At 54.1% G+C, this 27,104-nt stretch overlaps 2 protein-coding genes across 4 annotated transcripts in view; one reads left to right on the forward strand and one right to left on the reverse strand.

Moving 5' to 3' along the window:
• OGFOD1 (2-oxoglutarate and iron dependent oxygenase domain containing 1) overlaps window positions 1-27,075 on the forward strand; it is a 29,681-nt gene extending 2,606 nt beyond the window's left edge. Inside the window, exons 5-14 of one of the 3 annotated variants that reach the window (XR_010990852.1) lie at window positions 195-311; window positions 1,010-1,101; window positions 3,764-3,889; window positions 5,010-5,123; window positions 7,834-7,913; window positions 8,044-8,330; window positions 9,622-9,747; window positions 11,508-11,566; window positions 12,257-13,916; window positions 26,892-27,075. Coding sequence is in view for 2 of the 3 variants with exons in the window: in XM_068166589.1 (XP_068022690.1) it covers window positions 195-311; window positions 1,010-1,101; window positions 3,764-3,889; window positions 5,010-5,123; window positions 7,834-7,913; window positions 8,044-8,330; window positions 9,622-9,747; window positions 11,508-11,566; window positions 12,257-12,418 (1,163 nt within the window). In the remaining variant the exon portion in view is untranslated. Of the gene's footprint in view, window positions 1-194; window positions 312-1,009; window positions 1,102-3,763; window positions 3,890-5,009; window positions 5,124-7,833; window positions 7,914-8,043; window positions 8,331-9,621; window positions 9,748-11,507; window positions 11,567-12,256; window positions 14,904-26,891 lie in introns of those variants that run through there. The other 2 variants (XM_068166589.1, XM_068166590.1) reach the window with 2 other exon arrangements.
• Window positions 21,637-27,104, reverse strand: part of BBS2 (Bardet-Biedl syndrome 2) — a 44,845-nt gene continuing 39,377 nt past the window's right edge. Inside the window, exons 14-17 of the mRNA XM_068166567.1 lie at window positions 27,023-27,097; window positions 25,992-26,104; window positions 24,198-24,346; window positions 21,637-22,676 (exon numbers count right to left, since the gene is read on the reverse strand). Of these exons, the coding sequence (XP_068022668.1) occupies window positions 22,570-22,676; window positions 24,198-24,346; window positions 25,992-26,104; window positions 27,023-27,097 (444 nt within the window). The 3' untranslated portion in view covers window positions 21,637-22,569. The remainder of the gene's footprint in view (window positions 22,677-24,197; window positions 24,347-25,991; window positions 26,105-27,022; window positions 27,098-27,104) is intronic.

Below are 27,104 nucleotides of genomic sequence, written 5' to 3' on the forward strand. Positions count from 1 at the left end.
CTGGCTCACGTTCCTGTGGCTCTCACCCAGTAGTTGCAGGTCTTGGGCTGCTGCTGATGTTGCCAAGCAGAAATGCCCTGCTGGAAAGGGTTTAACTGTTGTATGCTTGGTGGGGACAAAGCTGGGGAGCAGGCACTGGTCTGAATGATGCCTGTGGTGGAAAGGCCCTGCTGCAGCAAAGCCTCTCACTGCAGATGTCTTGCTGTGCCACGACGACGAGCTGGAAGGTCGGAGAATTGCTTTCATCCTCTACCTTGTCCCAGCCTGGGAGAAAAGCGATGGGGGAACGCTGGACCTGTACAGCACTGATGGTAAGAACTCCCAGCTGGCTGGAAAAGATGCAGCTTGCATGTTCCCAGCAGCAGCTCCCTCCTCAAACAAGATAAAGAGTTCCCCCTTAGTCCACTGCAGCTGATGTATAGATAGAAGTTGTACCTCACTCTGAGTTGGCCCTCAGGTGGCTGGAAAAGGTGGAGCTTCTGTGCTCCTTGCAGCAGCTCTCTCCTCCAACAAGATAAAGAGTTCCTCCTTAGCCCATAGCAGCTGATGTTTAGGTAAAAGTTGTTCCTCACTCTGAGTTGGCCCTCAGGTGGCTGGAAAAGGTGGAGCTTCTGTGCTCCTTGCAGCAGCTCTCTCTTCAAACAGCAGACAAAGAGTTCCTCCTTAGTCCACTGAAGCTGATGTACAGATCAAAGTTGCACCTTTGTAGCAGTTCTAACAGGCCTTGCAAGCACTCTGATGGGTGGCAGTAGAGGAAGAGGAGGAGGTGATGAAGAGGGGAATCCTTTTTTTAACCTGCTTTTTGCAAGGGCCAAGAGTGGAGGCAGGAGGGAAACGATGGAGCATCAAAGGGATGGAGACAACTTCTTTTTCCAGCCATGGAATCCACTGATTCCTCATGGAGCCCATGCCCCAAGCTCCATCCCTTACTCTCAGGTGTCTCAGCAGTGGCAGTTTCTGGTGAGCTCCAGCTGCTGTCTTAACCAGAGGGTGTTTGCTTCCTCCTCAGAACACTTGGAGCCAGAGCAGATCATCAAGTCCTTAGTGCCTTCCTGGAACACCCTGGTTTTCTTTGAAGTGTCTCCAGTCTCTTTCCACCAGGCAAGGAGCTGTCTCTCCTTCATTTCCCAGTTCCCATCGTTGTGGTTATTCACTGTGTGTGGTGGGGAGGGGGGAGGGAAAGGGAAGAGAAATGTTGTGTGCTAAAGGCAGGGCTTCAAGGAGGACAAGAACTGACAAAGCCAACTTCTAAACTGTCAGTTCATCATCCTAGGGGAAGAAAACTTTCCATTTCTGCTTTTTGTTGCCATCCTGGCAAGCCACAGCTGTGGGTTGGGCTGTGGGGAGGAGGGAGATTTTTGTTTGCTGGTTTTAAACTCATTCACATTTTTCATGTGGATGCCATATGACTTTGCTCCAGAAGAGCTCCTCACCTTGCCAGCTTCATCCCCCTCCTAGTGGGGTACCCTACAGCAGAAATGCTGAGGTGGTTAAGTAGCACTTGGTGCTGTTCTCCTGGGAACAGGACAAACAGTGGAACTGGAGGGGGCAAACACCTGGCTGAAAGCTGGAACTGACCACAGACCCTAACAAACAGGGCCAAAGAGCAGGTCAGAGATGAAGATCAGTGATGGAGGTTGGGCATGCCCTCAGCTGGGCAGCTCAGGGGGGGCTTTAGTTTTGTGTCTTTTGTCTTACAATTAATTATCAGAAGCATCTACCTGGTCCTTGCCCTGATTGTCTTCAGGTGGTGATTTCATCTTGTCACCAAAACCCATGTTCCACTGGGCCTTGTGGCTGCCTCCTCCTGACCTAAACTGAATCCCACACACAGAGTCCTGTGAGCTGTCCCTGATGTTGTTAGAACAGGCAAACAAAACCCTGCTTCAGTAACCAACTTACTTGAAAATGAGCATTAAGCTTAAGGGGGAGAGCTGTGACTCAAAGCCTCCCACACCTGCACCTCCCTGGTGGTGCCCAGAGCATTTCCTGGAGCACTGTGGCGTTTCTGGTCAAGTGTAGAGCCTACAGCTCGCCACCAGAGGACTCTTGTTTCCCGTTCCTGAGCTTCCTCCTGCCTCCATCACACTGTTATAAAAACCCCAACAAGCCAGCAAACAAAAATCCCAGCACAAGGTCTTTGTCCACAACGGTCTGGGGCTTGCAGTCAGTGATAAAGGGGATGGCTTTGACTTCAGGCTGCTACAGTGCAGCACTCCAGAGTGGGAAATGGCTCCATTCAGCCCAAGTTGCCTCTGATGAAATGAACATTTAATGGTGGCCAGCAGTGTGAAAGCCAGGGGTTTCCACTGAGCAAGGTAAATCCTACAACCAATCATTTGGTTGCAAGAGGGCTTTAAGGTCATTGAGTCCAACCATTCTCTAACTCTGCCAAGGCTGCTGCTAAACCCTGGCCCTCAGCATCACACCTCTGCCTCTTTGAAACATCTCCAGGGATGGGGATTCAACCACTAGGGAGCCTGAGAACCCTTCCAGTGGAGAAGTTTCTGCTAATGACCATCCTGAACCTCCCCTGGTGCACCCTGAGGCCATTTCCTCTTGGCCTGTTATGTGTTACTTTAGGAGAAGAGACCAACCCCAGCTCACTGCAACCTCCTTTCAGGGAGCTGTAGAGAGCAATGAGGGCTCCCCTCAGCCTCCTCTTCTCCACACTAAACACCCCAGGTCCCTCAGCTGCTCCTCCCCAGCCCTGTTCTCCAGACCCTTCCCCAGCTTGGTTGCCCTACTCTGGACTCAGTCCAGCACCTCAATGTCCTTCCTGTAGTGAGAGCCCCAAAACTGAAGCCAGTACTCAACCTTGCCAGGATAGAGGGTCACTGCCTGACCAACAGGTAGATCTTCAATCCAGAGCCAAAAGCATCAGGCAGGTGCCCTTCATGATGCTTTGTGCTGCAGCACTTCTGGGAGAGGAGACTAACCCAGCTTAGTCTGCTGTGGCCCACAGGTACTCAAAGGTTTCTGAGCTTCCAGATGAAGCTGATTTGTCCAGCCTGTCCCAGCTGGTTCCTCAACAGAACAAATGGTGGCAAGGTGAAACACCATTCCTCAGTGACTCAAAGCTCTGCCACAGAGGGAAAGGATTCTGCTGGGAGCTTGGAGTCAAAGCTTAGACTGAGATTATGGAAACCTACAGTGAAGGGCAACCAAGCTGGGGAAGGGTGTGGAGAACAGGGCTGGGGAGGAGCAGCTGGGGGAACTGGGGGTGTTCAGCCTGGAGAAAAGGAGGCTGAGGAGAGACCTCATTGCTCTCTACAGCTCCCTGAAAGGAGGTTGCAGTGAGGCTGGGGTTGGTCTCTTCTCCCTAGTCCCAGGAAATGGCCTGAAATTGTGTCAGGGGAGGCTTAGCTTGGAGGTGAGGAAAAATTCCTTTGCTGCAAGAGTGGTCAGGGATTGGCACAGGAGGTGGTGGAGTCCCCATGCCTGGGAGGTGTTCCAGAAAGGTGTGGCCATGGCACTTGGGGCCATGGTTTGATGGCAGTGGTGCTGTTGGGTTGCTGGTTGGACTGGATGCCCTCAGAGGGCTTTTCTCTCCCAAACAATGCCATGATTCTATGAGTTGCAGCGTTAGGCTTTGCCTCCCGTAAGGCAAGAATCACCCAGCCCGCTCCAGCCCCTGCTTGGCTCCCTAGAGCCCGGCCCCTGTCCACTGAGAGCCCAGGGTGCCCGTGGCAGCTGGCCCCGGGGTGTCCTGCGCTGTGAACAGCACGCTGTGAACAGCACGCTGCTGCCCTCCCGGTTGCAGGTGTCGGAGGTGGTGTCGCCCAAGTGCCGCCTGTCCCTCAGCGGCTGGTTCCACGGCCCCGCCGCCGCCAGAGCCGTGCGCCGCAGCCGGGCCGCGCTGCCCCGGAGCCCACACCTGCCCTACGACGTGAGCGAGCCAGCGCCCCGCGCCGCGAGCCAGCGCCCCGCGCCGCGAGCCAGCGCCCCGCGCCGCGCCAGCGCCCCGCGCCGCGAGCCAGCGCCCCGCGCCGCGAGCCAGCGCCCCGCGCCGCGAGCCAGCGCCCCGCGCCGCGAGCCAGCGCCCCGCGCCGCGCCAGCGCCGCTGCCCTCTGCCTCCCGCCCCTGCGGCACCTGCCACAGCACGCTTCCCGCTCCGCCTCAGCCCCCGCGGCCGCTCCCGGCCTCCCCAAGGGGCTCGCCCTGCTTCCTCTTCTGAAGGGTCACCGAATCCTGGAACAGCTTAGGTTGGAAGGGACCTTAAAGAGCATCAGGCTGCCCAGGGAGGTGATGGGAGCCTCACCCCTGGAGGGTTTTAAGGCCAGGCTGGGTGTGGCTGTGAGCAACCTGCTGTAGTGTGAGGTGTCCCTGCCCATGGCAGGGGGGGTCGAGGTGAGGAGAAAGTTCTTCCCAGAGAGAGTTGTTGGCCATTGGGATGTGCTGCCCAGGGAGGTGGTGGAGTCCCCATCCCTGGAGGTGTTCAAGAGGGGATTGGATGTGGCACTTGGTGCCATGGTTTAGTAGCCATGAGGTGTTGGGTGACAGGTTGGCCTTGATGATCTCTGAGGTCTTTTCCAACCTGATTGATTCTATGAACTGGATGAGCCTTCAGGTCCCTTCCAACCCTAACAATTCCATGATTCTGTGATCTAGTTCCAGCCCACTGCCATGGGCCTCTAGAGACACCTTCCACTAGAGCAGGCTGAGGGAGTTTGGACTGTTCAGCCTGGAGAAGAGAAGGCTCTGGGGAGACCTTCTTGTGGCCTTCCAGTATCCTGGGCTGGTGGGAGGTGTCCCTGCCCATGGCAGGGGGGTGTTAAAACTGGATGAGCTTCAAAGTCCCTTCCAACCCAACCTATTCTCTGCTGTTTACCTTCTTGGCCTACAGCAGTGCACAGAATGCAACAAGTGCTTGTGGTGCAATGAGTTAGGGGAAGGAATTGTGTGGAAGTGGGGAGGGATGCAGCCCTTTGGTCAGCTGGGAAGGGGAGGGGGGGCAGAATTCCTTCCTACTTTTCCAAACCCAGCATTCAAAGCCCTTTTCCTTCCAGCATGAAATCCTGTATGAGTGGATCAATCAGGTTTATTTGGACATGGACACCCAAGCTCAAATCCAGGAGGAGTTTGAGGAGCGCTCAGAAATCCTCCTGAAGGATTTTCTGCAGGTGAGCCCAGGGGTCACTCTGAGGGGGGTCTGCCAGGAGGGGTGACAGAGCTGGCAGGGACCAGTCTGGGAAGGGCCTTGCCCATTCAGCTGTCAGCTAAACCACCTTCTAGCTCCCCTCCTTAGAAGAGAATGGTCAGATGGCCCCTCAGGTGGCTCAGTTGGTAGCGCATCAGACCCTTAATGGGAAGGTCGTGTGTTCAAGCCTGCAGCGGGCAGTAGTGTTCTCTCTACTCTAGTCATGAGGTCTGTGGTGACAGATTGGACTCGATGATCTTTGAGGTCTCTTCCAACCTTAGGAATACTGAAATGGTGAGGGGTGTACACTGAAAGGAACAGGAGAAATCATGCCATCAGCAAATGGCTCAGGGGATGGTGCCAGAAGGGGAAAAAAATTTTCACATGTGATGAGGAAAAGGCTGAGGTACTTAATAACTTCTTTACCTCAGTCTTCACTGCAAGGGCCTCTAGCCACACTCCTGATGTTATGGAAGTCAAAGCCAGGGACGGGGAGGAAGAACTGCCCATTGTAAGTGCAGATCAGGTTCGTGATCATCTGAAGAACCTGAAAGTGTTCAAGTCCATGGGACCCGACGGGATACACCCACGGGTGCTGAGAGAACTGGCAGATGAGGTTGCTAAACCCCTCTCTATTATATTTCAAAAGTCCTGGCAGTCTGGTGAAGTCCCCACAGACTGGAAAAGGGGAAACATTGCCCCCATCTTCAAAAAGGGCAAGAAGGAGGAACCAGGAAACTACAGGCCAGTCAGTCTCACCTCTGTGCCTGGAAAGATCATGGAACAGATCCTCCTGGAGTCACTACTCGCTCAAAAGAATAGTGAAGAGGTGATTGGGAACAGTCAGCATGGCTTTGCCAAGGGCAAATCCTGCCTGACCAACCTGGTGGCCTTCTATGAGCAGGTGACAAAATTAATAGACGAGGGGCGAGCAACTGATGTCGTTTACCTGGACCTGAGCAAAGCCTTCGACACTGTCCCACACCACATCCTGGTCTCCAAACTGGTGACACATGGGTTTGATTGGTGGACCACTAGATGGATAAGGAACTGGCTTGATGGCCGCACCCAAAGAGTGGCTGTCAATGGCTCCATGTCCCAGTGGAGGCCAGTGACAAGTGGAGTCCCTCAGGGATCAGTCCTGGGACCTGTCTTATTCAACATCTTTGTGGGGGACATGGACAGTGGCATTGAGTGCACCCTCTGCAAGTTTGCTGATGACACCAAGCTGTGTGGTGCAGCAGACACGCTGGAGGGAAGGGAGGCCATCCAGAGGGACCTTGACAGGCTGGAGAGGTGGGCACAGGCCAACCTCATGAAGTTCAATAGGAGCAAGTGCAGGGTCCTGCATCTGGGTCGAGGCAATCCCAGGCACAAATACAGGCTGGGCAGTGACTGGCTGGAGGATAGCCCTGAGGAGAGAGACTTGGGGGTGATGGTGGACAAAAAGCTCAACATGAGCTCTCAGTGTGCACTTGCAGCCCACAAAGCCAATCAGATCCTGGGCTGCATCAGGAGAAGTGTGGCTAGCAGGTCGAGGGAGGTGATCCTCCCCCTCTACTCAGCCCTGGTGAGACCCCACCTGGAGTACTGTGTCCAGTTCTGGAGTCCCTATTACAAGAGGGATGTGGAGGTGCTGGAACGTGTCCAGAGAAGGGCCACGAGGATGATCAGAGGGCTGGAGCACCTCTCCTATGAGGACAGACTGAAGGAGTTGGGGCTGTTCAGTCTGCAGAAGAGAAGGCTCCGAGGAGACCTAATTGTCGCCTTCCAGTATCTGAAGGGGGCCTACAGGAAGGCTGGGGAAGGACTTCTCAGGATATCAGGTAGTGATAGGACTAGGGGGAATGGAATGAAGCTGGAGGTGGGGAGATTCAGGCTGGATGTGAGGAGGAGGTTCTTCACCATGAGAGTGGTGAAACCCTGGAATGGGTTGTCCAGGGAGGTGGTCGAGGCCCCGTCCCTGGGGGTGTTTAAGAGCAGGCTGGATGAGGCTCTGTCTAGCCTGATCTAGTGTGGGGTGTCCCTGCCCATGGCAGGGGGGTTGGAACTAGATGATCCTTGTGGTCCCTTCCAACCCTGAATGAAACTATGAAACTATGAAACTATGAAGATGACCTCCAGAGAGGATCCCACTCAGAGGTAGATCCCTTCTGCCTCACTGCAGGAGGACTCACCAAAACCCAAGCACTTTGCTTCCAACGTCCTTGTTGCCTGGAAAAGCAAAGCAGAAGGATGGAAACACACATCATCCTTCCTGCTTCCTAGGCTTGTGGTGACCAGAGTGTCCTTTCCTGTCCCTCAAGCTCTTGCAGCACTTGGGGGTCTTGACCTGTGTGTGAAAAAAAGACTCAATCATAGAATCCTTTTGGTTGGAAGAGACAACTTTAAGGTCATTAGGTCCAACCTCATCTACCAGGCTTCCTTCTCAGTGGTTTAGTCTGACTTGAAAGGCTGATTTCCCTCTGCAGGCCTTCCCTAGGGCAGTGAAACTGCAGGCTGGCCCAGAGGAGCATTTGATACCTGTTGGCCACTGGCATGGTGCCCACCTAGCTCTGCCCTTTGGTTCCACAGTCCTTGGGTGCCTCAAGCAAGCTAGAGAAACACTAGGGTGCCTTGTCTGCCGCTAGCACACCAAGGGGGACCTGGGAGCTAAATGGCAACCTTTGGGCACTACCTTTCTCCTCTCCTAGAAAGAGAAATACCAACTGCTCTGTGAAGCTCTGGAGAGCCAAGACATCCAGTGGAGCAGCCGGGGGCCTGCCAATAAAAGGTGGGAGATGCCAGTGTCCATTGATCAGGCCAAGCAGGAGCTGCCATGAGGCTGCACTGGTTGGTGCTGCCCCCCCCATGGAGGTGCTCCTGGTTGCTTCCCCACTGCTGCTACCTCTGCTGTCTTTCAGGCTCTATGAGGCAGCAGATGAGGACAGCCTGCCTGAGGGCCTGAAGAAGTTCCTGCAGTTCCTACGCTCCGAGGCTTTGTTCTTACTCCTCTCCAACTTCACTGGCCTGAAGCTGCACTTCCTGGCTCCCTCTGAGGAGGATGAAGATGCTGGGGAAGGACAAGCAGCAGACAGTGCTGGGCACAGCAGTCCCAAAGCTGGGCAGGAGGAGACTGGAGCAGGTGCTGATGGCAGCCCCCAGCAGCCTGCCAGCGTGGCTGAAGCACAGGATGGGGAGGCACAGAATGGTGAGTCCAGCAGCAGGGGGAAAGGATTTGAGCAGAACCAGGGCATGAAGGATGCTGGCAGCAGAATTCCCAGGCACTGCCATGGAGCTAGGATTTCATTGTGTACTGCAGCCAGCATAAGGAGGGGGGGCTTGAAGCATGTCAGGCTGGGGATCCAGTAGAAGTGGCCATCAGAGGAGTTGGAATAAAATCACAGAGAGAATCACAGACTGATTTGGCTTAGGAGGGACCTTTCAGGGTCCTCTAGTCCAAGCTTCCTCCTGCAGGCCCCAGGGACATCTTCAGCTAGAGCAGGTTGCTCAACAGCACCAATTCCATGAATGCCAAATGAATCTCATCTTTGCTAGCCAGGATGTCCCATTGCTGACATCCAGGGGGCTGTTGAGGCTGGCAGAGGTGTTGCCTTCAGGGACTGGGTTTCTAAGTCTCTCTAGTTGTGAGCTGGACACTTTCTTCCTTTTGATGTGGTCTCAGACCAAACTTTGGGTGAAGCAGGACTGACAGATTACTGGGCAGCTAATGACCAGCCTTCTCCTCACCCATGCCTTAACTGCCACCCTTAGGTCTGTTCAAAATGCTGTCTTCAAGTGAGTTAAGTGAGTTGATGAGATGGTGTGGGATGATAGGTTGGACTTGATGATCTCAAAGGTCTCTTCCAACCTGCTTAATTCTATTCTATTTTAAATCATTTCTGTGAGTTAGAGCCATGAGGAAGAAAAAAACTAAGCCCACCCAAAGGCTTCCCCAAGTTCTGTCACACCTCCTGGGAGGCACATGAAGAGTGAGTTTGGAGTAGTATCCTTCTTCTCCAAAGCTCTGGCAGGGTCAGTGTACTTCCAGAGCTGATGGGTTGCTGGCTCCTGAGGTTCAGAGCTCCACTGTAGATCTGAAGGGGACAAAACAAACCCCTGGTTAAACCAAAGCACATCACAGCTTGGACCTGTCCAAGAGCAAATCCTGGCCCCTCCCCTCCACGCTGGTCACAGGATGTAACTTGGAGCTACCTCCAGGAAAGCAGGTAGCAAGAGGCAGACTGCTCTAGTGGGAGGTGTCCCTACTCAGGGCAGTAGGGTTGGACCTAGATGATCTTCAAGGACCCTTCCAACTCAAACCATTCTGTGATTCCATGAGGTCTGTGGGTTTCCATTGTCATCCCTTTAGCCTTTGCTGGGACCAGCTGCAGCGTGGTGTGGCAGTGCAGGGACAGGGCTCCTACAAGCCTTGAGCTTTGCAGGGAGCAGCTGTTGCACAGCTTCACCCTTCTCCCTGGCCTGTTTGTCCCCTTTCCTAGGCTCAGGTTCCACCCCAGTGTGCACAGGGGAGCTGAGGCACTGGACCCATGGGCACTACACTCTGGTCCACGACACTCAAGCAACAGAGTTTGCTCTTGACCTGCTCTTCTACTGTGGCTGTGGAGGTAAGTGGGTGAAAGAGGAAGGCCAGGCTCTCCTGAGGAGGTTTTTGTGATGGGGCCACTTCTGAGCGCTCAGCAGTGCTACAGCAGCCCCAAGGGCCTTGCCTTTACCCACACAGAACTCGATCCCAGCCCTGGCTGCTGCATAAGCTCCGTTTTCAGTCATCCTTGCACAAAGGGTTGGGCTCATGGCCTTGGGCTCCTCTCTGCCTGTTCCTGCTGGAGCCAGCAGGTGGCGCTGGGGCAGAGGGAAAGGCTGCAGCTGCCAGCCCTGCCCCGGCCCTGGGCAGGGTGGAGGGGGCAGGTGGGCAAAGTGCCCACCGAAGTGAATGGAATGGAATAGAATTAACCAAGTTGGAAGAGACCTTCAAGATCACCAAGTCCAACCTATCACCCAACACCATCTGATCAACCAAACCATGGCACCAAGCACCCCAGCCAGGCTCTTCCTAAACACCTCCAGGGATGGGGACTCCACCACCTCCCTGGGCAGCACATCCCAATGGCCAACCTCTCTTGCTGGGAAGAATTTCTTCCTGACATCCAGCCTAAGCCTCCCCTGGCACAGCTTGAGACTGTGTCTTCTTGTTCTGGTGATGCTTGTCTGGGACAAGAGACCAACCCCCACCTGGCTACAACCTCCCTTCAGGCAGTTGGAGACAGCAAGAAGGTCTCCCCTGAGCCTCCTCTTCTCCAGGCTAAGCAACCCCAGCTCCCTCAGCCTCTCCTCACAGGGCTGTGCTCCTACCCCATTTCTTCCTCCCTCTCATCAAAAGGATTGCTGCACCTCCAAGTCACACAGCCCAGGGCCTTCACAACTTACCTGAGGCATGAGATCATCCCTCTGCTGGGCACTGGGGAGGCCACACCTCAGATGCTGGGTATAGCTTTGGGCCCTCACTCCAAGAAGGACATGGAGGTACTGGAGCATGGCAGGAGAAAGGCAATGAAGCTGGGGAAGGGTCTTGAGAACAGGGCTGGGGAAGAGCAGTTGAGGGAGCTGGAGGTGTTTACTGTGGAGAAGAGGAGACCAAGGGGAGACCTTCTCACTCTCTACAACTTCCTGAAAGGAGGCTGAAGTGAGGTGGGGCTTGGTCTCTTGTCCAGGTTGGTCTCAGGTGATAGAAGCAGAGGAACTGGCCTGAAATTGTACCAGGGGAGGCTTAGGTTGGATATTAGAGGAACCTTCTTCCCCTAAAGGGTTCTCAAAACACTGGAACAAGCTGCCCAGGGCAGTGGTGGAGTCCCCATCCCTGGAGGCATTGAAAAGCTCTGTTGATGTGGTTGTGAGGGCCATGGTTTAGTGGTGACCTGGCAGTGCTGGGTTAATGGTTGGACTCAGTCACCTTTGAAGACCTTTTCCAACCAAACCAAGCCTGTGATTGTGTGTCTAGGCATTTCAGGTGGCTGCTACTTAGCAGTGAGAACCAAAATCCAGCCAAGGCTTTGGGGCCAGTTGAGCACAGAATGCAGGGCTGAGAGCTTCTGGCACCTGCTGGTGGTTCTCCTGAAAGCCTTTTGCAGGCCTGCTGAGGCAGAACTGCTCCACAAGTGAGGAGCAGAGCAGCAAGCAGCCAGAGCCTGGCTGTGGCAGAAGGCAAATCTGGTCCCTTCGCTTTGAGTGGTGCCTGACACACGGAGCAAAAAGAGGCTGGCATGAGGTAAAGTGAGGCTTGCCCTGCAGCCAGGGACTGGGATGGAAAAGCAGCAGCCCCAGGAGGGCTGTGTGGAGCTTCCCAAGGTTCTTCATCTTCTGTTTCCAGACTGGGACCCAGCGTACGGCGGCTTCACGTCCTACATCGCCAAGGGTGAAGATGAAGAGGTGAGGACCTCAGCTGCAAGTGAGCTCCGTTTGTGGAGGGTGGAGAGCCACAATTACCCTTTGTCATACTGCTGTTGAACCCTGGGGGCACTTGTACCACACTGGAGCCTTCCTGCCTGAGTGCTCCTGGGTGGAGCTCTGCCTTCACCTTCAGCTCACCACGAAGCTGAAGGGAGGTGGTGGAAGCCTCATGCCTGGAGGCTTTGAAGGCCAGGCTGGATGTGGCTCTGGGCAACCTGCTGTAGTGTGAGGTGTCCCTGCCCATGGCAGGGGGGTTGGAACTGGCTGAGCCTTGAGCTCCCTTCCAACCCTGACAATTCTGTGACTGTGTGACTCAGTTCCCAACAGGGCCTGGTGGCACTTGGGCAGCCTCAGAGGGCACAAGGCCGGAGCAGGGGGGATGCTTTCCCAGGGAAATACTGTTCACCAGGGTCACAGGCAGCAGCCCTTGACAGGGCCAGGCAGGCAGTCTGATCAGACAACCAGAGCCTTCACCTGGACCTTGATGTCTAATGAAAGCTGCAGGCTGAGGGAGATGACAAGGGAAGTGGTGCCATAAATCAGACCTTTGCTCTGACTGGTTCCTGAAACACTTCTCTTTGTTCCCCCCTTGGAGTGGCATCCAAACTGAGGAGACAAGTGGCATTAGGGAGAACTGACTTCCTCCCTTGCTTTCCTGTCTTCTTCCAGCTGCTGACAGTGAATCCAGAGGAGAACTGCTTGGCCTTGGTGTACAGAGACAAAGAAACCATGAAGTTTGTGAAGTACATCAACCACCAGAGCCTGGCAGGCCAGAGGCAGCATCCCAGCAGCAGAGGATTTTGGGATTTTTCCTTTGTCTATTACGAGTGATGGTACCAGGGGGTGGCCACTGCCACTCAGAACATGGTGGCAGGGAGGGGGCCAGCTCCCTGTCCAGCTCAGCTGGGCCCTGTCCCAGCACAGACACTTGGCTGCTGCCAACTTCACCACGCTGCACAGGAGCTGTACCCTACCTCAGGGAGGGGGGGCCAGGGGATTTAGTTACCTGTACCAACAGGAACCCAGTCTCAGGGGTGGTTGTTGCCACACGTCTCTGCCAGCCCCCCCAGCTGTTCTCTGGTGGAAGAGGAAAATAGAATAGAATAGAATAGAATTAAGCAGGTTGGAGGAGACCTTTGAGATCATCAAGTCCAAGCTATCACCCAACACCATCTCATCAACTCACTTAGTATCATAGTATCATCATAGTATCAGTCAGGGTTGGAAGGGACCACAAGGATCATCTAGTTCCAACCCCCCTGCCATGGGCAGGGACACCCCACACTAGATCAGGCTGCCCAGAGCCTCATCCAGCCTGGGCTTAAACACCTCCAGGGACGGGGCCTCAACCACCTCCCTGGACAACCCATTCCAGGGCTTCACCACTCTCATGGGGAAGAACTTCCTCCTCACCTCCAGCCTGAATCTCCCCACCTCCAGCTTCACTCCATTCCCCCTAGTCCTATCACTACCTGAGATCCTGAGAAGTCCCTCCCCAGCCTTCCTGTAGGCCCCCTTCAGATACTGGAAGGCCACAATGAGGTCACCTGGGAGCCTTCTCTTCTGCAGACTGAACAGCCCCAACTCCTTCAGTCTGTCCTCACAGGAGAGGTGCTCCAGCCCTCTTGAAGACAGCATTTTGAACAGACCTAAGGGTGGCAGTTAAGGCAGGGGTGAGGAGAAGGCTGGTCATTAGCTGCCCAGTAATCTGTCAGTCCTGCTTCATCCAAAGGAAGAGTTTGGTCTTGAGACCACATGAAAAGGAAGAAAGTGCCCAGTGGTGATATGTGTCTCCAACCTGTTGGGGTGACAGTGACAACTGTGTGTGCCCCCCCCCTAGCTGCTGCCTGCTTTTTATGAAACAACAAAAGGAAACTAAAGATCAGCAAAATGCTTCAGCCTCTGGTCTGGCAAGTTTGGTTACCAAACAGCCAAGATGATTTCTGGGGCTCAGCTCTGCTCACTCCAGAAGGAGCTGCCCTGGGAAGGAGGAGGTTTTTCCAGCTGCACAACTCTTGAGGAGCTGGGAAGGGAGACAGGGAGGCTGTAAAGCTGCTGGCAGCGAGGAGCTGGCACTGGAACAAGGAGCAGTTCTTCATTATGCTAAATGCTGTGCAGACAGATTGAGATGCAGCCTTTCCTCCAAAGAATTTACAAGCTGAGTAGACAAGAGACCTGCTCCTGTGTGCTCTTGCCTGTGGGATGGCTCTCTGCTCCTGGTGGGAAAGGGCTGTGGCTCCAGCCTTGGAACAGGGGCAGGCAGGTGGTAACTTACCCTCTGCCTGGCTTGGCATCCACAGGTGGGAGGAGGGTCCCCAAGAGGCTTCAGGTGAGTTTTGTCATGGGATCTGCTGGGCTCCAACACAGCTTCTGTCACTGGAGCTCTTTCCAGGCAGCAGATGAATTTGAGTCATGTGGTGAGCAGTAGAAGGAAGGTGGTGAGCTGGGTGCAACCCCTCAGTCCCCCTGCAGGTAGGACTGGGGCAGATTGTCCCCTCCAAGAGATGCAGCCCCTCCAAGAGGTGCTGTTGTGGGGCTGTTGCTGCTTTGGCAGGCTGCCCAACACGCTGCTGCAGGCTCAGCCCTGGCCTGCATGTGCTTGCCTGAGCCTTGTTTTGGCACTGGGGAGACACAGGTGTCCTCTGAGCTCACCCAAGCCAGGCAGTGCAGGCCATGGGCTTGCAGGGAGCTTGCACATTAATTCCTCCTACCTCTCTTGGGCTGGGAGAGGACAGCTTTGGATTGGAGTCAGCTCCTGCTCCAGTTCCAGGCCTGCTGTTGAAGACCAGCCCAGCAGTAAAAGACCCCAGGAGGGGAGCAGTAAGCTCAAGGTGAGGCTGGGAGTTGTTGGGCCATGAGTTCTCTGAGCTCCTCACAGGGCAGGAGGACATCCTTAGAGCCTGCCCTCAAGAAGACACAGGAATAACAGCCTTCCTTTTTCATCCCAATACTGCTGTTGCTTCCAAAGTGGAAGGCATCACAGCCCCTGCTGGTGCCAGAGCCTCTTAGCTGTACAGCTTCGGTGGTGGTTCAGCCCTGGGCTGGGAGCAGTTGCTCGGTTCCAGCCTTTCACTCCTGCACTGGACAGCTGGAAGGTGGCTGTGCTTAGCTGCTCTTAAAAGACCTACAACCATCCTGTTCACACTGACCTGTCTCCCTAAGATGGATTCTCTCTGCACCACTGAAACCTCCTTGCTTGGTTTCAGTCTCCCATGGCTACTGTTGTATGCAAAGAGAAAAGGATGATCTGGAGAGGAGAAGGCTCTGAGGAGACCTTCTTGTGGCCTTCCAGGATCTGCAGGGGGCTACAAGAAAGCTGGGGAGGGACTTTTGAGGGTGTCAGGGAGGGATAGGACTGGGGGGAATGGAGCAAAACTAGAAATGGGTAGATTCAGATTGGCTGTGAGGAAGAAGTTCTTCCCCAGGAGGGTGGTGAGACACTGGCACAGGTTGCCCAGGGAGGTGGTGGAAGCCTCATGCCTGCAGGTTTTGAAGGCCAGGCTGGATGTGGCTGTGAGCAACCTGCTGTAGTGTGAGGTGTCCCTGCCCATGGCAGGGGGTTGGAGCTGGCTTTGCCTTGAGGTCCCTTCCAGCCCTGACAATCCTGTGATTCTATGAACCTGGAACAGGTTGCCCAAGGAACTTGATGCCCCAAGCCTGGTTAGAGGAAGCCTTGAGCAACCTGAGCTAGTGGCACTCCTATGGCAGGGGGTTTGGAACTAGATGATATTTAAGGTCCCTTCCAAACCCCAACCATTCTATGATTGTGTGGTGTTGCAGGAGAAAGAGACAAGTGATGGAGCTTTCAAGGGGGGAAAAAGAGCAAAGCCAAGCCAAAAAGAAAAAGAATTCTTTGGGTAGCTTTGAACCAAGGTGACAGCAGAGCTTTGCATGGCAAAGCTGGGAGTAAATTCATTCATTAAGGACACAAAGTTCCTTACCCTGCTGCATGGTGAGCCTCCAAGAGTGCTGGGGAGCACTTGGAAGGGCCTCTCAGGAGACAGGGAAGCGGCTGCTGGGCTCTGCCAGCTTGCTGCTGGTTAATAATAAAGGCAGACCACACCAGAGGGCACAGCAGCCTCTTCTTGAGCCACCCTCTATCCACTGAGCACACCCAGAGCCACCCTTCTGCCTTGGGCCACTGGCATGAAGCAATGCAAGGAGCCAGCTCTGCAGTTGGATTTCCAACCCGACACAGCTCTGCTCTCACACCCATCCTGCTCCATCCTGCAAGCCAAGGATAGGGCTGGTGCTGCAGGCACAGGGAAGGACTCTGCTCCCTAAAGTTCCAAAGGACAGGAGGTAGTGGAAGAGAGGGAGAGGTCTTCATTTAGACCTTGCCCAGAATGGGAGTCCTCCCCTGCAGGTGGTGGTAGAAATCTGTGTGGACAAAGGTGCAGCTGAGTGCAAACTGCTCTGGTCACTATGGCAAGGGATGTGAAGATGAAACAAACACACCCACAGGGTGAGTGAGCAGGACAGCAGCAGGAGGAGAACATTCTTTGGTGTGAGGGTGCTGGAAGCCTGGAGCAGGCTGCCCAGAGAGCTTCCAACCCCATCTGGCCATTGTGACCCCGGGCAAGCTGCTGTGGGGGCCCTGCTTTGGCAGGGGGAGTTGGACTGGATGACCTCCTGAGGTCCCTTCCAACTCCCCACCACGCTGGGATTGTGTGAAAGCAGCAAGTGAGCAGCTACAGAGTGTGGACAACAGAGAGCAGGCCCCACAGCCTTGTGCAGACCCCAAGCAGCTGAGCTGCAGAAGGACACAGCTGTCCCTCCAGCCCCAGAGCCTGCTGGTAGATGCAGACACCAGCCCTGAAGCGCTGAGTTACACAAATGCAGAGCAGAGAATTGTCTGGGTTGGAAAAGACCTCCAAAATCACTGAGTCCAACCATCCACCAACCCCACCATGGCCATTAGACCATGTCCCCAAGTGCCATGGCCACACATTTCCTGAACACCTCCAGGCATGGGGACTCCAGCACCTCCCTGGGCAGCCTGTGCCAATCCCTGGCCACTCTTGCAGCAAAGAAAGTTTTCCTCATCTCCAACCCAATCCCTCCCCTGGCACAGTTTCAGGCCATTTCCTCTCTCTCCACCCTCCTTGTTGTCAGGCTTTGGTGATGCTCAGTTTGCCAAGTAGCTGAAAACAGGAACAATGCAACTTGGAGCGAGATGAAAGGGTTCAGCTGCAGACTAGACTGAAGGAATGGGTTTGGCACTCATAAATATGCAGCAGGGAAGCTCTGAGGTGGGTAGTCAGGCAATTAGTATTAATTAAGATGAGGAGCAACCCATGGGATGTGGAGAAACAGGAGCTAAAACAAATAATCAGATAACCCCTGGACAGGGGTCAGCTGCAGTTGTGACTGGGTTGCTCACCTCCAGAGGGGAACCTGGCTGAGGATGTTGGAAGTCACACTTCCACAGAGCCCTCTCCTGCAGGCTGTGGGGTTCCCAGGCAGCACCAAGTGAAGATGGAACCCCCAAATTTCCTGGGGCTAGGAAATGGCTGCTCAGGGTTTTCCAAGTCTGGTCAACAGCATTCAGTGCTGGAACCTTCCCTGCTGGAGCAGCAGTTGGACACTGCCAGTTTTGAGCCAGGTCTCTTAGGGAGCCCAAACAGAGCAGAGTGAAGCACCCTGGGGTAGAGGCTAAAGAAAAGGTGGAACCCCCAAATATCCTGGGGCTAGGAAATGGTGGCAAAGGGCTTTCAAGGTTGGCTAAACAGTAGTCAGTGCTGGCACTCTCCCTGCTGGAGCCAGGTGGATGTTTTCACAGTATCACTAAGGTTGGAAATGACCTCGAGGATCATCGAGTCCAACCTGTCACCACAGACCCCATGACTAAACCATGGCACCAAGTGCCACATCCAGTCCCCTCTTGAACACCTCCAGGGATGGGGACTCCACCACCTCCCTGGGCAGCACATCCCAATGACGAACAACTCGCTCGGTGAAGAACTTTCTCCTCACCTCCAGCCTAAACCTCCCCTGGCACAACTTGAGACTGTGTCCTCTTGTTCTGCTGCTGGGTGCCTGGGAGAAGAGACCAACCCCTTCCTGGCTACAACCTCCCTTCAGGGAGGTGGAGAGGGCAATGAGGTCTCCCCTGAGCCTCCTCTTCTCCAGGCTAAACAACCCCAGCTCCCTCAGCCTCTCCTCACAGGGCTGTGCTCAAGGCCTCTCCCCAGCCTTGTTGCCCTTCTCTGGACACGTTCAAGTGTTTCGATGTCCTTCTTAAACTGAGGGGCCCAGAACTGGACACAGGACTCAAGGTGTGGCCTAACCAATGCAGAGTACAAGGGCACAATGACTTCCCTGCTCCTGCTGGCCACACTGTTCCTAATGCAGGCCAGGATGCTATTGGCCCTCTTGGCCACCTGGGCACACTGCTGGCTCATGTTTAGGCAGCTGTCAATCAGCACCCCCAGGTCCCTCTCTGTTTGGCAGCTCTCAGCCACTCTGCCCCCAGCCTGTAGCTCTGCATGGGGTTGTTGTGGCCAAAGTGCAGCACCTGGCACTTGGACTTGTTGAATGCCATCCCATTGGACTCTGCCCATCTGTCCATTTGGTCGAGGTCCCTCTGCAGAGCCTTTCTACCCTCTAACTGACCAACATCTGCTCCTAACTTGGTGTCATCTGCAAACTTGCTGATGACTGACTCGACCCCCTCATCCAGATCATCAATGAAGATGTTAAAGAGGATGTTTTCAGAGATGTTAAAGAGATGTTTCCAGCCATCTAAGCAGCCTTGCCAGTGGATTTTTAGCAACAGGCAGCTCTCCTAGGATGGTTTCAGAGGTCATTCTGTACCTGAGCAGGAGCTCAAGCTGCTGGGAGCAGTTTCCCCACCCAGCACCAGAGCAAGGGGTCACTGGATTGAGTCACAGCAGTGGTGATTGCTGGCCACCCATCTCCTGGTGCAGGTTCAGCTCACATCAGCTGCCAGGAGCTGCTTTATCTCAGCAGCCAACTGCAAAGCTGCTGTCAGCTCCGCTTTCAGGGATCCTACACTTGGCAAAGACAAAAAGTTGGGTTTGGGGGGGAAATAAAGGACTGATTTGTTGTCAGAAACTCATCCAGGGGCAAAGAGCCTTTATCAGCCTGTGACTGAAGGCCTTGCCCCTCACTAACAAGAGCAAAACAGAGCTGGGCCTGGGAGTGCCTGGTGTGTAGCCATAGAGAAATAACTCAGGCTGCCAGGAGAGCTGCCTTCTGATCTGAGCCACTCTCACCACAGGATGAGCTATGTAAAAGGCAGCAAGCCTTAGGAGGGTGAACACAAAGGGGCTGCAGCAGTGGGAACAGGTACAGCAGGTGGCAGAGGCCCAGCACCTCTGCCAGGAGACTGTTCCATAATCAAGTCTCCAGCTTGCCTGCTTAGAACAGCATGGGTGGTGCCTCACCACCCTTCTTCCAGGGAACTCCATTTGACTAACTAGCAGCTGCTTCAAAGGATTCAAAGTGAGCTCCTGCTGCAGATCTGAAGTGCCAGAGCCCTGTGCTTCTGGCAGTGCAGTTCTGTGTGCCAAAGGGGCTGAAGCAGTGGCAAGGAGCCACCTGGGGGACTAAGACACACACCACAAGGGTGACTTCCTACACTCAGCTGGTTGCACATCCACCACTCACCCTGCCATCAATCTGGGTGCTGCTGGCTTTAAGTTATAGAATCATAGAATTGTCAGGGCTGGAAGGGACCTCAAGGCTCAGCTAGGTCCAACCCCCCTGCCGTGGGCAGGGACACCTCACACTACAGCAGGTTGCTCACAGCCACATCCAGCCTGGCCTTCAAAACCTTCAGGCATGAGGCTGCCAGCACCTCCCTGGGCAACCTGTGCCAGTGTCTCACCACTCTCCTGGGCAAGAACTTCTTACTGACATCCAGTCTGAATCTACCCATTTCTAGTTTTGCTCCATCCCCCCCAGTCCTATCCCTCCCTGACACCCTTAACAGTCCCTCCCCAGCTTTCTTGTAGCCCCCTTCAGATCCTGGAAGGCCACAAGAAGGTCTCCTCAGAGCCTTCTCTTCTCCAGACTGAACAACCCCAACTCTCTCAGTCTGTCCTCATAGCAGAGCAGCTCCAGCCTTTGATCAACCTCCTGACCCCTCTCTGGACACCTTCCAGCACCTCCAAATCCTTCTTGTAATAGAGGTTCCAGAACTGGGCACGGTGCTCCATAGAATAGAATCACAGAATGCATCAGTTGGAAGGGACCCTCCAAGGGCACCCAGAGTCTATTCTTATTCTATTCCTATTCTATTCCTATTCTATTCTATTCCTATTCTATTCCATTCTATTCTATTCTATTCTATTCTATTCTATTCTATTCTATTCTATTCTATTCTATTCTATTCTATTCTATTCTATTCTATTCTATTCTATTCTAATTCTATTCTGTCCTATTCTGTCCTATCCTATTCTATTCTGTTCTGTCCTATTCTATTCTGTCCTATTCTATTCTATTCTAAAGTTTTGCTCCATTCTCCCCAGTCCTATCACTCCCTGACACCCTCAAAAGTCCCTCCCCAGCTCTCCTGTAGCCCCCTGCAGATGCTGGAAGGCCACAAGAAGCTGTCACAGTTTATCACAGTTTCTCACAGCATCGCTAAGGTTGGAAGAGACCTCCTTGGAGCCTTCAGCAGTGGCAAGTACAGGACAGAGCAAGCTCCCAGGAGTGGATACTCCTGGCAGCCCCAAGAAGCTCCCCAAAGAGTGCATGGCCTCATCCTGCCCCCGCTGCAGACACCACCCCACACAGTGGGAGGTGTGATGAATGATGCAGGCTCCAGCAGCACCGGAGCCCAACCTCCACCCCGTGCAGGGTATTTTTAGCGTCTGGATGATGATTTGCTTTGGCAAAGGTTCTAAAATGCTTTGAGATCTAAGATAGAGCCTTGCTGTAATATTTTAATCCAATCCTAAGAGATCCCACAGTTCATAAGTAGGTCTTGAGCCAGGAGCTAAGGCATGTTTCACTACCTTTCTCCTTTTGATCCCATTAAGCACTCCCAGTTCTTCATGTGCACCCAAGCTTGGCTGTGGTGTTCCTGCCATGCCCACCGCAGTGCCTGCAGGTTTTTCACAGCTGGAGCAGAGAAACCTCAGCTGGAAGAGACACTTACAGAATCAATATGCTGTCTACAACTACCTGAAGGGAGGTTGTAGCCAGGTGGGGGTTGGTCTCTTCTCCCAAGCAACCAGCACTATTAGAACAAGAGGACACAGTCTCAAGCTGTGCCAGGGGAGGTTTAGGCTGGAGGTTAGGAAGAAGTTCTTCACAGCAAGAGAGACTGGCCACTGGGATGTGCTGCCCAGGGAGGTGGTGGAGTCCCCATCCCTGGAGGTGTTTAGGAAGAGACTGGCTGGGGTGCTTGGTGCCATGGTTTAGTTGATGAGATGGTGTTGGGTGACAAGTTGGATGCAATGATCTTGAAGGTCTCTTCCAACCTATTCTATTCTATTCTATTCTATTCTATTCTATTCTATTCTATTCTATTCTATTCTATTCCATTCCATTCCATCCCATCCCATCCCATCCCATCCCATCCCATCCCATCCCATCCCATCCCATCCCATCCCATCCCATCCCATCCCATCCCATTCTAACTGGGAACATCTGTCTGAGGAGGGAAGGCTGAGAGCCCTGGGGGGTTTTAGCCTGAAGAAGAGCAGCCTGAGAAGGGATCTTAGTAATGGTTATAAATCTGAGGAGCAGGCGTCACGAAGGGGCCAGGCTCTTTTCAGTGGTGCCCTGTGACAGGACAAGGGGCAATGGATACAAACTGGAACCCAGGAAGTTCCACCTCAACACGAGGAGAAACTTTTTTACTGTGAGGCTGCTGGAGCCCTGGAGCAGGCTGCCCAGAGAGGTGGTGGAGTCTCCTTCTCTGGAGGCTTTCAAGACCCACCTGGCTGTGTTCCTGTGTGACCTGCCCTGGGTGACCCTGCTTTGGCAGGGGGGTTGGACTGAATGGTCTCTTGAGGTCCCCTTCCAACACCCCCCTCCCCCAATTCTATCTCCCCATCTAAATGAGAGCAGGAGCAGTCAAACCAATCTGTATTTTAATGGGGGGAAAAGTTGCTGCCTTAACTACAAAATATATTAAAATACATAAATAAGTTAGGGTAAGAAAAATAACTGTGCCAAGGTTACAGCTCTGGCTTGCATAAACACATCTGCACCTCAACCCTGCTGCTCTCCTCCCAAACCTTTGGCCTGCATATAAACACCAGGGGGATGGGGCCAGGCTCTTTTCAGTGGTGCCCTGTGACAGGACAAGGGGCAATGGATACAAACTGGGACCCAGGAAGTTCCAGCTCAACATGAGGGGAAACCTTTTTACTGTGAGGGTGCTGGAGCCCTGGAGCAGCCTGCCCAGAGAGGTGGTGGAGTCTCCTTCTCCGGAGGCTTTCAAGACCCACCTGGATGTTCTGCACCCCAACTCTGCTGCTTTCTTCCCAAAGCTTTGGCCTGCATATAAACATCAGGAGGATGGGGCCAGGCTTTTCTCAGTGGTGCTCAGTGACAGGCCAAGGGGTAATGGGCACCAACTTGAACATCAGCAGCTCCATCTAAACACGGAGAGGAACTACTTTGAATTTAAGAGTGATGGAGCCCTGAAGCAGGCTGCCCAGAGAGATAGTCTCAAACTCTAGAAAGATTCCAGAGCCCCCTGGATGTGCTCCCGTGTGACCTTCTGTAGATGAACCTGCTCTGGCAGGGAGGGGGTTGGACTCAACAACCCCTAGAGGGGCTCCTTCCAACCCCTGTCGTTGTGTGATCTCTCCCCTGCCGGCTTCCCTACAGCGCTACCTTTGCAATGAGTTCCCTCTCCAGAGGAGAAGGGAATGGAGTTCAGCACTGATTGTCACTTGGCCTACTATCTATCCTCAGGTGGCAGTGCTGCCCCTGTGCCAGCACTGCTGCCCCTGTGCCAGCACTGCTGCCCCTGTGCCAGCACTGCTGCCCAGGCAGCTTCAGGAGGAGGCTGTCCCCACACGCATGATCCTGAAGAGCATGTTGAAGTTGTTGCTTCGGATCGCGTCCCGACAGGCACTGACCACCTGGCTCTTGGGTTTGCCAACTGGGGAGAGAGAGGAGGAAGGGAAATGAGAAAACACTGCAGGCCCTAAGGAACAGGGCAAAAACACTTAGTTGATCCAGTCTCAAAAATCATAGACTCACAGAATGGGTTGGGTTGGAAGGGACCTCCAAAGCCCATCCAGTCCAACCCCCCTGCAGTCAGCAGGGACATCCCCAAGTAGATCAGGCTGCCCCAGAGCCCTGTCAAGCCTCACCTTGAATATCTCCTGGTTAATCCTATTCTATTCTACTCTACTCTATTCTAATCTGCAGGGCTGGGGCCCAATCACCTCCCTGGGCAACATGTCCCAGTGTTCCACCATCCTCACGGTGCAGAACTTGCTCCTAACACTCAACCTCAATTTCTCTGCTCTCATTTCAAACCACTGCCCCTGGTCCTGTCCCTGCAGGCCTTTGCAAACAGTCCCTCTGCAGCCTTCTTGTAGCCCCCTTCAGGTACTGGAAGGTTGTTATTAGGTCTCCCTGGAGCCTTATCTTCACCAGGCTGAACACTCCCAGTTTCCTCAGCCTGTCCTCATAGCAGAGCTGCTCCAACCCCCTGATCATTTGCATGGCCTCCTCTGGACCTGCTCCAGCAGATCCAGGTCCTTCCTTTGTTGTTGCTCAGCAAGAGCTGGCAGGAGGCAAGAGAATGAGGCCAGACTCTTGTCAGTGGTACCCAGTGACAGGGCAAGGGGCAAGAGACACAAACTGAAACCCAGACAGTTTCATCTGAACAGGAGGAGAAAATTCTTTGGTGCGAGGCTGCTGGAGGCCTGGAGCAGGCTGCCCAGAGAGGTTGGGGAGTCTCCTCCTCTGGAAAGATTCCAACCCCACCTGCCCACTGTGATCCTGGACAAGCAGCTGTGGGTGCCCTGCTTTAGCAGTGGGGTTAGACTGGATGATCTGAGGAGGTCCCTTCCAGCCCCCACCCTGCTGGGATTCTGCCCACGATCCTGTGAAACATTTTTAAGACTGTGTCTACCAAAGCCAGCAGTTTCCATCCCATCCAGGCAGCAGGAAGCTGCTCTGAACTGCTCTAAAACTGTGATCCCAGACTCTGGGCTCTCACAGTTGCCTGTCAGAGGCTATGACTGAAAACAGAAAGCTTATTTCTAATTTCACAGGATGACAGAACATGAGGGGGTTGGAAGGGACCTTGAAAGCTCATCCAGTCCAACCCCCTGCCAGGGCAGGATCACCTAGAGCAGGTCACACAGGAACACATCTGGGCAGGTCAGGAATGTCTCCAGAGGAGGAGACTCCACAACCTCTCTGGGCAGCCTGTTCCAGTGTTTAACCACCCTCAGAGTGAAAGAGTTTTTCCTCATGCTCATGTGGAACCTCCTCTAGTCCACCTTGCACCCCCTGCCCCTTGTCCTATCATAGGGCACCTGTGAGAAGAGCCTAATTTAGTTTCAGGTCAGGAGGCCTGAAGGCACTTAACTAACTCCAAGAAACCTCTGCTGTTGCCCCCACTGGGGTCCCAGACTGCCCATCCCCTCCAAAGCCACCTACTCACCACGAAGCTGGCCAGCCCTCTGGATGGCCTGGTTGACAGCTTTGAGGTTGTTGAGGAGCTCTGTGTGGTTGTTGCAACGGATCTTGTACTGACTGATCAAATCCCTGTTGAGATCATACAGCTCCATGTACCTTGCCTTCATGTTCTTCCTGTGGGGGAGGGAAACAACCACCCCAGTTATTGGCATCCCTGGGGACAGGGTCTGTCAGTCCTGCTTGGCTGGTGACAAGGTGCAGCAGTATGGGGTTGTGGTGGCTGCCATGGTCACCTGCATGTCTGACAGCTACAAGACAAACAGACTGGAGAATCAGAATTAACCAGGTTGGAAGTGACCTTTGAGATCATTGAGTCCAACCTAGCACCCAACACCATCTCATCAACTCAACCATGGCACCAAGCACCCCAGCCAGTCTCTTCCTAAACACCTGCAGGGATGGGGACTCCACCACCTCCCTGGGCAGCACATCCCAATGGCCAATCTCTCTTGCTGAGAAGAACTTCTTCCTAACATCCAGCCTGAATCTCCCCTGGCACAGCTTGAGACTGTGTCCTCTTGTGCTGGTGCTGGGTGCTTGGGAGAAGAGACCAACCCCCCTCCTGGCTACAGCCTCCCTTCAGGGAGTTGCAGACAGCAAGAAGGTCTCCCCTGAGCCTCCTCTTCTCCAGGCTAAGCAACCCCAGCTCCCTCAGCCTCTCCTCACAGGGCTGTGCTCCAGACCCCTCCCCAGCTTTCTTGCCCTTCTCTGGACACCTTCCAGCAACTCAACATCTTTCCTAACCTGAGGGGCCCAGAGCTGGACACAGGACTCAAGGTGTGGCCTAACCAGTGCTGAGCACAGGGCACAATGAGCTCCCTGCTCCTTCTGGCCACACTGTTCCTGATGCAGGCCAGGATGCCATTGGACCCTCTTGGCCACCTGGACACACTGCTGGCTCATGTTCAGCCTACTATCATACAGCATCCCCAGGTCCCTTTCTGCCTGGCTGCTCTCAGCCACTCTGACCCCAGCCTGGAGCACTGCATGGGGTTGGTGTGGCCAAAGTGCAGCACCCAGCACTTGGACTTGTTGAATGCCATCCTGTTGGACTCTGCCCATCTGCCCAGCCTAGCAAAGTCCCTCTGCAGAGCTCTCCTACCCTCTAACAGATCAGCTCCTGCCCCCAGCTTGGTGTCCTCTGCAAATTTACTGATGCTGGACTCAATCCCCTCCTCCAGATCATCAATATAGGTATTGAACAGGATGGGAGATTGGCCATGGGGATGTGCTGCCCAGGGAGGTGGTGGAGTCACCTGGAGGTGTTTAGGAGGAGACTGGCTGGGGTGCTTGGTGCCATGGTTTAGTTGATGAGATGGTGTTGGGTGATAGGTTGGACTGGATGATCTCAAAGGGCTTTTCCATCCTGGTTAATTCTATTCTATTCTCTCAACTAGACTTGGCTGGGACCAAGCAAGCTACCAAGTCTGCATCAAGAGTTGTAAGTGGGCATCCCCTACAGGACACCAATGGGTTTATAGAATCATAGAATTGTCAGGGTTGGAGGGAACCTCAAGGCTCAGCCAGTTCCAACCCCCCTGCCATGGGCAGGGACACCTCACACTACAGCAGGTTGCTCACAGCCACATCCAGCCTGGCCTTCAAAACCTCCAGGCATGAGGCTTCCACCACCTCCCAGGGCAACCTGTGCCAGGCTCTCACCACCCTCCTGGGGAAGAGCTTCTTCCTAACACCCCAGTCTGGGTTCTGTGCTCTTTCCTGTGCCTTCCAAATGCCAACCCCAGAAGCAGCTGCTCACATGTCTCCCAGGAGCCGTGCATCTTCCGCCTGCACCAGCATGCTGCGGATGAGGTTGGAATGGTCAGCCATGGCAGCAGTGAGCCTCTGATTGACTGCATGGTGTTCATCCACCTGCCCAAGGCAAACAGCAGTGACAAAGGGCCCCTGGCACTCTGAGCACCCAACAGCTCTTCAAACCAAACCTTGGCACAGCCCAGATGGAAAGAAAAGGACTGAGTGCCACAAGGATGCTGAAGGGACTGGAGCACTGCCTGGTGAGGAGAGGCTGAGAGCCCTGGGGCTGTTTGGTCTGGAGAGGAGAAGGCTGAGAGGGGACCTGATCAATGTCTATCAGTATCTGAGAGCTGGGTGTCAGGAAGGGACAGGGACAGCCTGTGCTTACTTGTGCCCTGGGATAGGACAGGGGGCAGTGGATGGGAACTACAGCACAGGAAGTTCCACCTCAACATGAGGAAGAATTTCTTGACCTCGAGGGTCACAGAGCCCTGGAGCAGGCTGCTCACAGAGGTTGTGGAGTCTCCTTCTCTGGAGACTTCCAAGCCCTGTCTAGATCCAATTCTTGTGTGACCTGCTCTATGGTAATGCTCTGGCAGGGGGGTTGGACTGGATGATCTCCCATAGGTCCTTTCCCACCCCTCACATCCTGTGGAGCCTTTGAACATCCCAGCTTAACCTACCAGCACCCCTGGGATCAGTCTCCTTGCCCTCAGGACCCTGGCTGCCCCAGCAGTACTCTGTCCCAGGCTGAGATACACACCTAGCACCCAAACCCCCAGCTCAGCCTCCCACACAAGATATTCACCCCACTCTCACAATCCACTGCTGGAGACCAAAGGCCTCTTGTGCAGAGCAAAGAAAAAACAGCAAGCTGAGGGTGTCCCCTTTGTCCTTTGCACAGCAAGCCATCATCACTGGCTGCTCTCCACAAGGATGCTTCCACAAGCAGCTCAAAGATCCTCCATTGGTCCCTCTCATCCCCCCCCAGAGACTGCTGAGCTGTCCCTTCAACAGCACCTGCTGCCTCCTCACCTTGACCAGGACTTTCCTCAGCTCCTCAAAGTATGCAGGGAAATCTGCTTCCACCTGCAGATCTTTGATGGCCAGAAAGGAA

The sequence above is a fragment of the Melanerpes formicivorus genome, unplaced genomic scaffold (genome assembly GCF_026170545.1).
Source record: "Melanerpes formicivorus ecotype bairdi unplaced genomic scaffold, bMelFor1.0.p_v2 SCAF_102, whole genome shotgun sequence".
NCBI classification, from domain to species: domain Eukaryota; kingdom Metazoa; phylum Chordata; class Aves; order Piciformes; family Picidae; genus Melanerpes; species Melanerpes formicivorus.